The 17682-nt window shown below is 38.1% G+C and overlaps 1 protein-coding gene across 1 annotated transcript in view; it reads left to right on the top strand.

The window, feature by feature from the left end:
- Positions 1-17682, top strand: part of PGM5 (phosphoglucomutase 5) — a 1541798-nt gene that overhangs the window by 1158324 nt on the left and 365792 nt on the right. Inside the window, exon 8 of the mRNA XM_044064330.1 lies at positions 6338-6473. Within this exon, the coding sequence (XP_043920265.1) occupies positions 6338-6473 (136 nt within the window). The remainder of the gene's footprint in view (positions 1-6337; positions 6474-17682) is intronic.

Below are 17682 nucleotides of genomic sequence, written 5' to 3'. Positions count from 1 at the left end.
TTTGCTGTCAAGGTGATGCCTTTACTAATCAAGTGAGCACCTTCCTGAACATCCTTAATTACCATGCCCCCATAAGATTTTCCAGAACCAAAGCACAACCCTCCCCATGGCTACAGAATACCACTAAGTTAGAAATGAAAAACAGGGATAAAGCCTGGGAGCACTGGCGCAAAACCAAAACCCCCGCAGCTAGACAGAAATTCCTAGAATTACGCAATAGAATCAAAAAGCTAATAAAACAGGACAAATTCCAATACTACCAGTCTGCCCTAGACTCCTCACAACACAGCCCCAAACAATTCTGGTCCTCCATAAACTCCATCCTCCACCCAGGTAAAGTCAGTACCCCTCCTCCTAACATCCCTCACGCCTCAGAAAATATTGCTACCTCATTCAACACACACTTCACCCAAACCATACTATCACTAGCTAAACAACACAACCCCGTCCCCTCCAACCCACACCTTCAACTAGTAATCTCCCCACTGCCTTCTCTTTTTCTCCTGTACCTACCTCCAACATAAAAAAACTCTTAACTAAACTTAAACCCACCAAATTAGCAGCAGACAACCTCCCAAGTGAATACCTACAAATCGCAGCTGATGCTCTGGCCTACCCAGTATCCATCTTGATTAACCGATCTCTGTCAGAAAGTTACATTCCCACATTGTGGAAAGTCTCACATATAATTCCTCCACAAAGGCGGACCCTCTGCAGAACTAACCAATTACCCCATAGCTATTCTCTCCACTCTCCAAAATACTAGAGAGATGCATACACTCTCAGGTCTCACACTACCTCCTTACTAACAACCTCCTTTCCAGTACTCAGCATGGTTTCCGACCAAACCATAGCACCACCACTGCCTTACTCTCCTTTACTAACACTATACTTCAGCATAAAAACAATGGCTATCTCTCCTCTGCTACTTTCCTAGACCTATCTAAAGCATTTGACATGGTCCCACACAAGCAGCTTATCTCTGTCCTCAATAACCTATCCTTCTCACAATCAGTCACCAACTGGTTTCAGAGTTACCTGTCTGACCGCCAACAATCCATTGTATGGCAGAATGACATATCTCCCTAACTACCTGTTTCCATAGGGGTTCCCCAAGGATCCATCCCTGGACCCCTACTTTTCTCTGTTTACACCAATAATCTAGCCTCTGCCACCAAACATGGCACACTCATCCAATACAACCATCATCTGCTCAGCCCAGTCCCTACCCAAACTGCAAAAAGTCACACAGGAAGCCTTTTCCTCTGTTGAAACATGGTTATACGATGCCCAATTAATACTCAACCCAAACAAAACTAAACTACTCATCTTCCAACCCACCAAACATACTCAAAACAACTCTCACTTTAACATCACAGCAAAAGACAACACCACTATATACCCAACTGAACACACCAAATTGCTAGGAGTGGAAATAGACAATAAACTAAAATTTGACATTCACATATCCATGACCATAAAAAGTCCACAAAAACTAGGAGCATTATATAGAAATAAACAATTTCTCACCAAAGCAGCAAAGATTTCAATAGCAAATTCCCACCTTATCTCCACCCTACTTTATGCCTCTCCAGTATATACCAACCTAAGGCAATGTGATCTAAACAAGCTAGAGACCTGCTACAACAAAATCACCAAATTCGCCACAGGGGCATCCTACTGTAGTCACCACTATCTCTCACTTGCTGAACTGGGCTGGCTTGAACTCCCTCACCTCCTTCAGTGGTATCAACTCTCACTCGCCCACAAACTAGTAAACCATCCACTAAATGTCCCATCCCTCCAGAATCTACTCCAACCCTATCGCACCACCAGACCACTAAGATCCAGCAACAAAAATCACTTGCATATCACTAAAGCCAATAACTCTGCTGGTGAAGCACTATTCTCTTGCGCCATAGCCAAATTATGGAACTCACTCCCACCCACAATTACCTCCATACCATCATGCACCAACTTCAAAACTTTATTAAAAGCACACCTAAAAACATGCTGGCTATGCCCTTGCAACTCCCACTCTAATATGATCCACCCCCATCCAACCACTACCTTTCTTTCACCTCCACTAACTACCTTGATGATAGCAAGCTCAGATGCTCATAAGCCTAGTACTTATTATACAGCAGGAACTTCTCATTGTTACATTTGTTAATGCCTGTTATGTACTTCACAGATAAAGATTCTAGTTGTCTACTGATATACTATGTTCTTCATCTGTAAATATGTTGTAAGTAATTTCTATGTTAAATTGTTAATCGCTATGTAATCCAATGTAACTACTGTCTGTTTATTTTACTGTGGAGCTTTTCTCCCCGGGCCTCCGCTGAAAATGGACCCACGTCCAGTCGGACACTCCCAGTCAACAAATTAAATAAATAAATAAATAAATAAAAACATTATGGTGAGTACATAACTTCTTATTCTTCTTAGATTACATATAGAGTCCCATATCCACAGCATTGCAGAAGATATGGATTAAATTTAATGTTTTTAAACTTTTTTCATGTCTCTGCATCATACATCTCAACCTCTTAGAGCAAGAAATCTGGACAAAGCCATAAATAAAAGTGGGACAAAGGCCCAAAAATAAGGCCAATTTTTAAATATTGCTCTTACAAACTTAGAAAGTTGATAGAATAACAGATTTTACATTAGCATGGATTTTCTGAATGATATGAAGTCTGAAACTCAAATGTCTAGTATGATTTTTTTTTAACTTTAATCTTTAAAGATTTGCCACTAGTTTGCCAGAAAAACAATTTTTTTTTTTAAAAAATAGACCAAAAATATAAGGCACAAATCTGGACATTCTGCGAAAAGCTGTACAGTTGAGAGGTATGCTCTGTATCTGCAAGTCATGATAAAATTACTCTAGTGTCATATTTTACTGTTTACATTCCAAATCCTGCTGCCACATCCCCATTAGCCACCAACTCAAATGCAGAAATGCATGGAAGTAAGCAACATCCAGGGTCATGTGACACTGATACCCCAGTGGTAAAGTCTTTCCAGTTGTTTTCATATATAGTTTCATATTTGGTCTGGAGGGGTAAAGATAATGCAGAATTAAATAATAGCAGGTGAGCTGATTTACATGTCCTTGACATTTGTGTGTGCGTGTGTTGTATACAAGTTTACTAATGCCCCAAAGTACAGAGATGTCAAAGAACAATGACCATGTACACGTGTCAGAATGGTTGGCAGTGTGAGGTTCTTGCTTGCTTGATGCTGCCAGTGACATTATCAGAGTTGTTGTTACTCTTTTAGTTGAATCCAACTCTTCATAACCTCAAGGACTTTAGCATAATAGGCCTGTCTGCCATCCACCTTGGTCTTTGACACCACCTTCTTCTTTTACCTTCAATCTTTCCCAGCATCCTCGTCTTCTTTAGTGAATCCTGTATGTATTCTGTGACCAAAGTATTTGAGGTTTAGTTTTACTATCAGGTCTTTTAGTGAACAGCATGGATTTATTACCTTAATTACTGAATTATTAATTCTTCTTACTGTCCATGGTAATTCTCAAAACGTTTCTCAAACACAAAAAGTCAAAAGCATCAAACTGTTTACCCTTGCACAGCCTTGCATATTGTCCATGTTTCATAGCCATATGTTACTACTGGAAAAAATATAGCTTTGACTGTCCAGATCTTTGTCAATAGTGCGATATCTTTACTCTTCAAAATCATATCAGTATTTGTCATAACTTTCTTTACAAAAAGCAAGTCTCTTTTAATTTCGTGACTTCTATCACCATCTGCAGAACTCTTTGATTACAGTGAAATAAAATGTGTCACTGTCTCTGCTTCCTGTCATTTATTTGCAAGAACTGATAGGACTAGGTCATGTCATTTTATTTTGTTTTACTTCATTATTTATTTTTATGTTGAGCAATAAAAGAGGTTTTGTACTTTCCACTTTTACCTTCTTCAAAAGGATCCTCAGCTGTTTCTCATTTTTATCCATTAGAGTTGCATCAACTGAATGTATGAAATTGTTATTTTTTCCAAATAATTTGGATTCTGTCATCTGAGTCATCTAACCCAGCATTTCATGTGATATATTCAGCATATACGTTGAGTAAGCAGGGTGACAACATACAGCCTTGCTGTACTCCCCTCCAAGTATTGAACCATTCATTCCATGTTTGGTTCTAACTGCTTCTTGTTCAGCTTACAGATTTCTCAGAAGACAAATAAGGTGACTTGGTATCCCCATCTGTTTAAGAATTTTCCTGTTTGTTATGCTGCACACAGTCAAAGCCTTCAAAGTAGTTTACTTGAAAAGGCAAGAAAACAGCACCGCTGCAGTATATTACACCACTCAGGCTGTGAATTGCACTATTTTCCTGAAATACTTTCTGCTATGTCAGATCTGTAAAACACTAATGACACAACTCGGAAAAAAAGAATGCCCCTGATTATGTGTGTGATTTGTTGTCTGTAATAACAATTCAGGCAGGCATTCATTGCATTAGATTCCAGAAATTCCACTTATGCCTCCATTTAGATGGAATCTGTTCGGTGAGAAAGAATGACTCCTTTTTTGTCTAAGGCCCTACAGTTTTAGCATGCCTTCTCTTAATTTAGGACACTGTTGGTTTTTCAACGATTGCCATCCTGAAAAATATTTTTTCTACACTTAACTGTCAGTGGTGCTGCCATTTTTTTGCAGATGATGAACCTTTAATATTTCCTGTTACGTGACACCAGATATGGTCTTCCTTAGTGCTTGCTTCACAGCATGTTTCATACTGCTGTATAGCACTGAACTGTTTTATAAGACTGTGCCTATTGATCTCTTACAGAAGAATGTGTTTTAAAACCTAAGCCTGTGAACCTATGATGCCTTATCATGGAGTATGGCCTAGTATGGTAGCACTGGATAACATATTCATGGCTTCAACTAGTGCACACTTATGGTCTTCAAAAAATAATGAAAAGCGCATACACAGATGTTTAATCACTAATGACAGTATGTTTGAAGAGACTGTTCCACACCATGCAGTTAAAATGAGAGGAAATATGTAAGAATCTCCTGCTATGCTGTTTATTATAATGTGTAAAGTTAGCAATTTCTAGAATCTGGCCAGTGCATGCTACAGTAACCTTTTCCTTGAACCAAATGCTTTTAGATATTTTCTTTTACAGACTTATTTATTTATTTACTTATTTTTTTGATGTGTCTATGGGATGTTATTCATATCATTGTAGTCAAACCTGCCAACCTCTTAGTACAAGACTTCTGGACAAAGCCAAAATAATAGGGGGACAACAGGTGAAAATGAGGGACAGATTTTAAATATTGCACTTAGAAAGTTGTTAAAATAACAGGTTTTGTATTAACATGCATTTTATGCTGGACATGAAGTCTGAAACTCAAATATCTACCATTATTCAGTGACCAGTCCTCAATGATTTGTCAAAAGACCATACATTTTGTGGGGAAAAGACCAAGAATATGAGGTAAAAATCTGAACATTCTGTGAAAATCTGAACAGTTGAGAGGTATGGTCAGCAGTCCAAAATCAGTGTATAGTCCTAACCTCTGGTCACTGCATATCTGAAGTTTTGCATGCTGTATGTCTGGAAGAGTTTACTCTGAGTATTCCTGTTTCCTCCCACCTCCTAAACACATGCTGGTGAATATACTAGACTGAACTGTCCATATGCATATTCTTTTTTTACTATTGCCCTTGTGACCCACGCTATGGCTGAAAAGGGTCTGAGAAGAACCAGTTCACTTAATGCTAAGTAAATAAATCCACACATGCAGTAATACATATGTAAATGCATACATACATACATTCATACATAAATACGTTTGCTTTGATCAGAGATTGTTCACTAAAGAAATGAACATTCTAGCTCATTTTACAGTAAACACTGTGGAGCTCTGACCTGAGTAAGGTGATATATTTTGATGTCACTACAAATGAAAAGTCAGAATTACATGTGCTGGGCTGGATAATTTACTAAAATCCAACCCACCTTAGTCTTCTAAATGTCAGAGAAGCTGGTGTATATATATATATATATATATATATATATATATATATATATATATATATATATATATATATATATATATATATATATATATATATATATATTTTCTAATAAACTACATTTAAAGAGTAAACTATAAGTTTCAGCCATGTTATTATATTTTTAACAGACCGGACAGAGTTATAACTGTAGTGTGATTAGTCAGCCAATTCACTTGTCGAATTAACAAACAAAGACCTACAATTAGTGAACATGTAAATGTGCATGGAGGTGAAACATCGTCGGATTATACTATTTGTCTTTTTCAGGCTCTGACCACATACGAGATAAGGATGGACTCTGGGCAGTTCTTGCTTGGCTCTCAATTATAGCAGCTCGAAAACAGACTGTTGAAGAAATTGTAAGGGATCACTGGGCAAGATTTGGGCGGAATTACTACTGCAGGTAAGTAGAAGTACAGAATAATCAGTGGTTGTAGGATTATATAATATGATGCATGCAGGCAAATGTTATAAAGCTGCTTATATGAAAAAATAAATGTGTAGAGACAGAAAGAGAGACACACAAGGGCATATGCGCACACTCACACTGACATACACACTCGCGCACGCACAGGCACATCTGCTCACACACTGACATGCATGCACACACACACACACACACACACACACACATGCACACACAAAATACACAGAGACACACAAATGCACATGCACACATATACTGACATTCGCATACATGCACATACTAATGCACACAATAGAGTTGCACACCTATATGCACTTAAGCATTCACATACCTTTATTATTATAATTTAAGATTAATTAATTTAAATATAAATTCATCTCATTTACAAAGATTTGACTTTACAACAGAGAAAAAGCCACATTACTTTATTAGTAAATGTATATTGCATGCACAGGGCATACTTTATTACATTGCAATGCAGTAATACAGTACTTGATGAGACAATGTGCATGATTAACATCAGTAAAAACTTTAACATGACCATGCATTGGCAAATAGCATGATGGCGATAGGAAGATGCAGCCTAACATGACCATGCATTGGCAAATAGCATGATGACAATAGGAAGATGCAGCCCAATGGGGATTAGGCATGCATAACTGAGAGCACATTGCTGTCATGCTGTGGACAGTTCTGCATAATAAATCTTTTGCAGCTGCAGTAATGACAGCTACTGCACTGCTGGACTGACTGCCCTAAGAGCAATCACATGACACAAGACACAGACAAAGTGACACATGGGTGATATGCCCAGTGCTGTGCACTTTCTCACGTCCATCAAAGTGTCCCTTAGCTGCTACAAAGGTACAGCTGGCAGCCCATACAAGCACACCACAGCAAAGTGCTAAGTCACTGTATCACACACATGTGGAGAAGATGAGGAGATAGGAGAGGGAGAATTGAGGAAGAGTAAGCAGAGAAACGCACAGAAGGACAACAAGAAAGGAAGCTCGGTATATGGTGAGGGAAGAAGGGTAGACTTTTGTATCTTTAAGAAGAAGAGCTGAGGGGGCAGATCCCTATTTTTAATAAAAAGAGAAGATGGGACAGGTCATGAAAGGAAAGTGCAGGCAGGATCAAAGGTAAGGGGAAGGAAGCAGGGTAGACAAATGCATGCATATCACAGGCTAAGACTGACAGAGGGGAAGTGATACAAAATGGGGAAACAATGGAGAGATGTGAACTGACAGGTAAAAAATGGAGATAGGAAGGTTTGGACTACAATAGGATGGTGAACACAATCATGGGGGATAGGGAAGGGTGAAGAGGGCCTGCCAAACCAGTCAGAAGTTAATCCACCAAGAAGTCAGTCACCTACATACTGACACTGTGGGAAGACTCTGCATCTGTTGGACTGATGGTGGGGACCATCTGGCTGTGTGACTCTACCTGCCATTAGAGGAGTTGCTTCAGGGTGACAGTGCAGACGTGCACCTTGGTCCCCACCTTGGTCCTCAACACTCCCCTCCACATCACTCTCAGGTAAGGAGAGTGTCCAGCAAAGCACTACACTTACCCACCACCTGGAAAGCCAGTTTCATCCCTTCTGTCAGACCATTCTACTTTCTTTGATCTCTGGAGTAGGTAGACAACATAAAGTGAACAGTAACAAGCACAAAATATCTCTGACAGCAGAAGGCAATTACAACTACAGATGATAAGTCTACTCTACAGTGCTAAACCAGGAATGTAATGCTTACAATAAAAAGTGTCTTTCTCCATAACCTCTTTCCATTGTTGGAGAAGTTTTAGTGGCACTTGCTTGGGACACTACGTTTGTGCCACCTGAACTCTCAACTCAGCAACAAGCAGACATGGCCCCTTGTATGAACTAGGGCTGAGAATGCATTGCACTGAAGGTGTGATTCAGAGATTACCATGCTAAAGCATCATATTATCATAAGGATAACACTATAATTCTCATTTTAGCATAATAAAATTTGCAGTCACCATTTTGTAGGATACCATGTTACAGTGAACAAATCAGAGAATCATAATTTAGAGGATATCAGAGTGCACTGCCATATGGGCAAACTGACTGCAGGCAGTAGTGGAGCTCAGGACAGCAGTGACCAAACAAGGGAACATGAAACCAGCAGGCACTGTAACAGACCAATGATGTGTTTGGGGGTAACACTATACAAAGTATGACAGGGGTCTAGCAGGCTGGGGGGTCAACCAAACAGTGCACAGGGGGCAAGCCTGGAAGGAACTGGGGACAGGTTGGGCAAGTTACAGTTTTACCAGGGGAGCTTAAACTGGAAGTTCACAGGGAACACAGTCAGGAGCATTCACACTCGTGCTTTGTAGTTGTTTTGACACTATTCCACATGCACACACACATTGCATAACATGCTACAGGGGATATATTTTCTCCTGTACAACATTCACAGACTGTGGTATTTGTGCAGGTCTGATGGACATGTTGCCACACTGTGCACAGTGTCAAAGTGGGTATACTGACAATACACTATAGCAATAGATGACTTGTTAGCTGGCATAGAAAATGGCCAAAGACTGTCAAAATGTAGGGTTTGGGCTGATGTACCTCATGATACTAAGGAATTCCTGTATGAAAGAACCCTCATACCTGGTGGTGGCTTGCATGTGGAAGTAGGGCTGGTGGTGACTGCTTGAACATCTGTAGGGGATGCACAATGTGAACATTAGCATGTGCCATGCCTGTAACACAGTGATTTGCAATAATGAATGGTTTACTCAAACAAGCAAATATGTTTACGTGTCATCCAGGAACATTGTACCTGCAATATCAACAACCTTCACTATCAGATATGTATGTGCCCATAGGTTACATATAAGCTTGGCATATAGCAGTCTGTGTATCACACGGTGGTGAAAGTCACAAATATGATCCAGCATTGACAAAGATATGTTATCTGTATACATTCACAGGTTCTAGTGGGAGAGTGTTCAGCACAACAAGCCAAAATATAGGTAATGTCAGAGTCTGACTGGTGGCTGATGATGATGATGATGGTGATGATGATGATGATGGCACCATACACATCACAATCTGATGATGCAGTGACACTGTCAGTAGTGCTAATGGTGGAGGGATACTCATGTCACTCAGTGCTGAGGTGATCAGGAAGGGACAGAATTAACCTCTGGCATCACCTGTGTTCAGTGATAGTCATACTATCCATGTCAACCCCACCCTTGCTGCACAGGTGCCACCACCACAGACAGCAGCAGAGGACTGCACAGTCTCCATGGTGTGTGCACTCAGCAGAGCTGCTGCTGCTCTGACTGCAGGAAGTTCCCAGACTTGGGTGTTATTCTTGGCTTCATTCATTGGTTGTGCATGTTTGTGATATGTCTGGCAGTCAGTGCAAAAGACTAAAACTGTGAGGTCCTAATGATCTGCTTCCTGTGCCCAGGGTACAATGTTTGATTCCTTACACCTTCATTTTCCTACTATGTGACACTGAACAAGTCACTTAAACAGATAGTGTTCCTGAGTTGTCCCTGTAAAGGGACAATTCATCCAGTGGGCTTACCCTGGTAATAAACTGGTAAAATTAGTAAAATATGTGCTCCAGACAGAAATGGCAACTACTTATAGCATGTCAGATAAGTCGAGTGTGCTGCATGGCTTATATGAGAACATGCAACCACTGTAGGGACTATAGGATTTTCTACAATGCATTCAGAGTTATGTGGTCTATAGGGACCTGGAGCAGACATGCCATTTCAGTGCAGTGATGGCCCTGGTGGCATCCATTGTTCATGCAAACATGAAGGTGTGGTTAACTGGGTGCATTGACTAACCATACTAGGTCACAGCTGTGCATTGCAAGATCACATTATAAACGTATGCAGACAGCACATGCCATTCGAGACACAGCTTCACTGTTCACACTATCCATTCCTGCCTCCATGTGTGTGCATGGACACTCCCAAAAACATGGCCAATACTCTTCTGGCTCTGCTGTGGGCACACCCTCAGGCAAACCAATTACTTTCCCACACTTCAATGTCACAACAGTCCTTTATAGCCCCAGCATGAGCAACGCATACCTGTGCTAGTTTCAGTGGTCATCTTGACAAAATTCTACTGACCTGCCACATAGGAGCAGTGGTAGGGTTTCTGTATATGCTCCCAATCACATCATGGTATGCCATCCCTTGGATGGGATGCCTCCAGTCCTGACATTCTGGGGCCATAAGGTGCATCCAGCCACAGTTTCCCCATGGAAGCACCACCTCATTCCTAGATAATGTGATCTCTGACATGAAGGTGTGGTTAACTGGGTGCATTGACTACCCATGCTGCATCTACCACCTTTGACCTTTCCACCTATAGTAACGTTACTGACTTGTTTTTACTGTTCTTCACAAGACCTGGTCCAAGGATGATGATTCTTCCCTTGGGGCCCATAATGTCTGACCAATTATTACATTGTCTTCATCTCCTGGTTGTGTTGTTGCATGCATCAACTTTATTCTGTCTTTGTCTTGTCATAGCCCATAAATATGGACCAGGTGCCACCTATTTGCTAGTGCCTTAGTATATTCTGCAACCTTCTGCTTCACATGAGGTCCCACTTAACTGGTTCCAAAAAACACTCCTCATTCAGCTCCTCCTCCACAGCTGCCACTGGCATGTCAGGCAGTGCTGTGGTGTCCCAGTATTATAACTGCCTTCACAGCACTATGTTATGCAGCATAATACCAACCACAGCTATCGTGCTGCAGATATCCGGAACATACTGCAGTGTGTGACCAGATGTATCCATGCCATGGAGGTGGGCCTTCAGGTGTCTCACATATGTTCAATAATGCTTTACATCTATGACAGTGAAGAGTTATACAATATCTCTGCCATGGCCTGTCAGCTGCATGTAGGAGTCATCATCCATGGTTCTAGCTGTTGCTACAAAAGTAATCACAAGAAAAAGGAAATCTGATGCAATTCATTTATTTAAAAATGTCTTAGACTCAGCCACTATGTTATGTAATAATGAAAAAAAATAAGTTAAGATCTGCTGGAACAAATTGGAGCTGTTGATAGTTAAATTAAATGAAAACCAATTTTGAAGATCTGATTTTAAATGTATTGAAATGTACCTGTTGTCAAATGTGAAAATAAATTGTCTTCCTTCCTGTTTTTATGTACATATAATAAAAATGTTAAAATTTAGAAAAATATTTAGAAAAAAAGTCTGTCCAATGAAGTACCATTGAGAAACCAGACTTTCTATTGGTTGATGGTTATGAGTTTTGTTGAAGGACAGAGTAAAACATGAGAAAAATCAGGTACATACCTGCAAAACTAAAGAAACAAAAACATTCCTTATTTTTTTGCTGTCCCTTGTATATTTTTTTAACTGTTAAGAAAAAAAAATCAGCAACTGAGATTCATGTTTTCCATCACTGCTCCTGCACTGCGGTAATATACCGTGGAAGTGTGGGATTGTAAGTCCCATACGCATGTGCAGTGCATCAGTATACGAAAGACAACATGAAAAAGACTGCAATGCCCTTACACAATCACATTATTCCAGAGAGTTAAGCCATTTCTTTCTTAAATAATGCCATTATATAATAGCAATAATCCACATCTGAGTGTGGGTATATCAGGATTTACTCACAGTTCCCTTTGTTTAATCAATTGGGCTTCACCCTCGTGACCAAACCACACCAACCATGGGTAAATTTTGATATACCCACATCCAGTAGTGGGTTATTTTTAAAATATTAAATGCTGTTAGTTTGCTGTTTACTTATGTTGTCATAATTGTCATATTTCTCTTTTGCAAGCAGAACTGCTCAGCCTTTAATGAAATTTCCCAGCTGGATGAACAAACTAATCTTGACAGTATGAGTTTTTGAATTGTAAGATGTTTACAAACCTTTACAAAACAAATACTTGTGTTTATTGTGACTTGTAAAATCCAGTTTAAGAACAAGAAAATAATGAATGCTAACAGAGTAAGGTTAGCTTGTGCTCATCAGTTTGCCATTTATACTTAGAAGTACTAATGGTTCTAGAGAAAAAAATATTTGATTTTTTTTCAAACACATTTTTATTTTGTTTTCAGTATAAACATACGCAAATTTACGTATAACAAATACAATAAAACAATAACAAAACTATTTACAATATTTACATAAATCCATGATAAACAATCATTTTATCCATGAGAAGTTGTCAGTATTTGTTCAAAAGGTTTTCCAACTTTTATTATGCTTTTTTATGAGTAATGTTATGAGTTCTATAACAAATGGTTCACAGTTCTTTTTTACAAACAACATCAAATCTTGTTTACTTTTCCAGTTCAAAGTAATAACTTTTCTGGCAATTGCAAGAATTGACCAGAGTAACTGAATCTGAAATTTAGGTATTACATTGGTTATAGGAACATTGAATAGCATTAGTGAGTTAGAAATACGACAGTTATCAGACCAGAAAGCATTTACAAAATATCTGAAGTCTTTCCAGTATTGAACAACATTTCTACATTCAATGAACATGTGAACCCAGTTGGCCTCTAGTAATTCATCACATTTACACCATTTACTTTCACTGTTTTGAGTATAAGATTTATTTTATGTGGAATATAGAAACTCCTATTCATAAATTTCCATGTATACGATCTCTAATATAATGAAGAAGAGGTACCATATGTAGAATTCAATAAATTTTTTTTGGATTTATCAGATATTTGTTCTCCATTAATCTTTGTATAGTAATTCCAAAAATCTGAGTCAAACTTTAGAGTGTCTTCTCTTAGTATCTTATAGATAATTGAGATACTTAATTTTGATTATCAGTCTTTTCAAGACACCTACAAACCTCCCAACTGTACCGAATTGCTCGGTTTTCACCGAGTTTTGGGGTCCAAATAATGGGGTGCCACGATTCCCGAGTGGCACCCCTTCATTTACGATTTTTTTGCAGCTGTTTTAATTTTTTTTTTTTCGTGCCTTTTTGAGCCGACGTTATCACTTGCGCGATGACGTCAGCACCTTCAGCCTGTCGGAATTGAGCTTGAGGGCTCACGTTCTTTCTGGCTGTTTGAATGGATCGGTGACCGCGAAAACAATTGCTGCTGCAGAGCTTTGGCTGTTTTTGCATTTGCTGATGGAGTTATGTGCATTCTACACATAGGAAATGAATGACTACTGCTGCTGGAGAGCTTTGGCTGGTTTTTGCTTTTGCTGGTGGAGACAGACTGTAGAGTTATTTGCATGGAGGAAACGTCACTCCTTAGATCTTCCTTACATTACTGAGGCTAGTTACCTGCCCTGGGCTCGTAAAAACCTGTCTCACCTGCCCACGGAGCCTTTCCACAGCACTCACTTCAGCCAGATGGTTGTGTTTGGAACTTTGTGTGGATATGTTACGCATTGGCTGGGGACCTGCTTAAAAATGTCTGACAAAATGTCGAGTTTTCTTCACATTGGGGATATCATGTGGAAGGGTCCGTTAATGGCTTCATCAGCACTCTGGGGTAAGATTTTTTTGTCCCCTTAAAATATGTTGAATTGTTGGGGTGGTGTTATATGTTTGGAGGATCTGTTGCACTTGCCAAAAGCTATAGACCCCAGTAGGCGAGTAACGTCGGTACGTCGCCCTACAGGAAACTAAATGCAATGTGTGGAAAGTTAGCATTTTCACTGTGTGAGCAGATCTAGGAAGTTGAAAAAGTTCTCAAAAAGGCCCTGGGAAGCTGTTAAGTTGTAGCATTTTGTGTGTGTGAGAAAATAATCTAATGTGTTCTTTGCAGCTAACTATTTTCTTACAGTCGTATCACTTGATCTCGCAAACCTGATTTTTGACAACTGCATATTTTTCAGTGGATTGTTTTTATACCAAGTTAAATAAAATGCATATGTTTGCAGCTAAATGCCTGACAGTTTCTTTGCACAAATGCCCCACATTTTGTAACACAGATGGCATATATATTTTTGCAGCTAAGGGCCTGACAGTTTCTTTGCCCAAATATCCACTGTTTCCAACAACTGCCTTAAATGCTTAGGTAGTCTTTACAGTATCTTTGATTTATAAAGACATTTTTCGTATGTATTTCTTTCACTGCCGAGAAATTTGGTGCAGCATTTGGTCCAGCATTAACTGTCATAGTAACAGAGGAAGTGCTTAGTGCGTATGCATTGAAAATCCTGTACCTTTCACCTCTCATTCATCATCATCAAATATGGAGTGAAATTTAATAAAGGGAATTTAGGACCTGTACTAGGGGCAGCATTTCTGTAGTTGTGCTGAAGTATCAATTGATAAGCAATTCTGGCCTGTGTGTTTGTTTTTTTTTTTTGGGGGGGGGGCTTTTAAGAGCAACTTCTGTAATGTCTCTGCCCTGTTTGCTGTCTGCTGTTCTGTTAAATGTTGAGTGTGTTTTATTATGATTGCTTATGCTAATGGATTATAATATCTGTCCTTAACCATGAGGTATTTATTTTTATTGCATTTATTTTTTACATTTGATGACTGTTTAAATGAATTGGCCCAAGACCCTTTCAAGGAGTGACCTGGCTGCAGTTGCTTATTACATATGAATTACAAGTAAGCAATATGTACATTAAACAGCAAGATAGAATGTGATGTACACTTTTACAGTTTGCAATACTTCATTGAAAGAACAGTGGGAAACAGTTTCTACACCATTATGTAAGTATGTATTTATTTATGTTAACCAGGTAAATGAGCTGGTTAGAAGAACCTTTTCATTAATGGCTCAGGCCACTAGACAAATACATATGTGTAGTAAAACAATGATAAATGTTAAAATGCACTCTAACGTAAGTCTAACAACTGGGCTGTATTATACAAGGAATATAATTTAATAAAGTCAGGAAGGTGTATCAAAAATGCATGTATGTTTCTTGTTTTGTGTGCAAGGGGCCTATGATTTGAAAACAGCCCAAAGGTAATCTTTATCCACCACTGGCCAGATGCATTTTCTTTGGATGTGGTGTGGGTTTCAATGAATGTGAGTTTCAAGGGCAGAGAAGTTTTAATGCCAAGTCTATTTTCATTGTGAGACAGTCTTACTTTGTTTAGCAGATATAATCTAGTGTTTGTGCATTGTGCTATAAAATGTAAAAATAAAATCCAAATAATCACTGTGTAAGTAAAGCAGTATGCACACCTTACTGTTTATGGTAAATGGGGCAAAATAGCCAGGTAATGGGACATTGGAATGGCTGCAGGGGGACTCTGGTGCCATATTTTGGTTGTCTGTTCTTCAGTTTGCATTTGAAAGTTGATGTCCCACAATTCTATTGGAGTGGGCGGGGTTACACAATTATGTATGCAAATTTTATGTTAATCAGCGTACAGATTTGTACCTATTTTTCATGGGCCTTGTCCAGATTTTTGATGTTTCCAGGTTGAGAGGTATGGACACCTAATAAAAAGCTTAATCAAACTAGGTATAGATTCAGTCTCTAGGTTGATTGATACTCTCATTTTGTTTTCTGTAAAGTGCCGTAATGAGTGCATAAACAACCGTCTTGACTATTATCAAAACTGCATAAAAGAGTGTTTAGTGCTTTAATACTCTTATTTTCAATAAACTGATGCAGAATATCAAGTTATTTTCCTTTAATTTTTGCATCGTATTGATGTTGAAAGAATCTAGGCAATCAGAGTAGTATTCTATAGGGAATATAAGAAATATAAATTGTTTAATGTAATTACAATCAATTATATTTTTAAAGTTATTAAATATTTGATTAATGCCTTAAGAAAAATGATCAAACCTATTATTAAACAAACAAAATTCATGTAAAAGCCAATGAACTCTGCTTATTCCATATTATTCCTTAAATTGATTTTCTATAGTTCTGACATCAGTTATATGAATCTCTTGTATTATTTTCCTGCCAGATATATAGGTAGGTGTGATCCAATGTAATATTACATTAGTTATAACTGATTTGGAATAAAGATCTAAGCTAGGGAATGCTATCCCATTACTGTTTCAAGCTCTAATGTGCCATTTATATGCAATCCTAGGTTTTAAGGGGAGCCATAAAAATTACGTAGCATGGAATCTAATTTTTTAAATACGTTTTTGGGAGGGGGAAGTATCAATGACTTTATATAAAACAACATTTTAGGTAAAATTATCATTTTAATTAAAGAGAGCCTATCCTCCATTGTGAAAAACATTTTATTCCATCTTTTGATTAGTTCACTAATGGTGGTTATTAAATTTGTGTAGTTTAGTTTAACAGACTCTTTTCATGCACTCTTTATACTGACACCCAAATATTCTAATACATCATTCTCCCAATTAAACAGGCTATTCTCTCTTAGGTTTTTGTTGTGTGTTTGTTAATTAGTAATGTTTTGGATTTATTATGATTAAATTTAAGCTCTGAAATTCTTTTAAACTTGCTTAAGGTATTTCTAACATCATGCAAAGACCTATCAATGTCATCCAACGTTAACAACATATCATCAGCAAATAATTGTATCTTAGGACAATAGTCCTTATTAATTTGAAAGCCTTTTATATTTTGCTTGTTTCTGATATATGTAGCAAAAGGTTCCATTGAAAGAGCAAACAATAATGGAGACAAAGGATAACCTTGTCTAGTTCCTGTGAGGATTTCTAGTGCTGAGGATAGGCATGATCCGATTTTCACATAAGCTTGTGCCCCACTATAAATTTTCCTTAATAAGCTGACAAAATCTGAGGAGAATTCAAAACCAATCAAAATTCTTTGTAGATAAGACCAACTAATAGAATCAAAAGCCTTTTCTATGTCTAGGCTGATAATAGTTAATTTTTTTTGCATTTGCATGCCATGTCTATTAATGATAGTAATTTAATAATGTTATCTTGCACTTTTCTATGAAGAATGTACCCTGTCTGATCATTACATATTAGATAAGGTAATATTTTATTAATTCTATTAGCTAATATTGTCATGAAAATGTTATAATCAGTGTTTAGTATTGAAATTGGCCTATATGAATCACAAGATTTGGGGTCTTTACCTTGTTTTAATATGGGGAGAAAATTGTGTAGTTCCATGATGGGGGTGTTATATATTTTTGCTTAACCATATTAAAGGCACTCATCATTTTCTTTATCATATATTCAGGAAAAATCCTTATATAGTTCAGGAA

This window comes from Protopterus annectens, chromosome 2.part2 (genome assembly GCF_019279795.1).
Source record: "Protopterus annectens isolate FY-2018-M chromosome 2.part2, PAN1.0, whole genome shotgun sequence".
In the NCBI taxonomy this organism is placed as follows: Eukaryota; Metazoa; Chordata; order Ceratodontiformes; family Protopteridae; genus Protopterus; species Protopterus annectens.
Note: the sequence above shows the minus strand (reverse complement) of the source record. Positions and strands in the feature narration are given on the sequence as shown.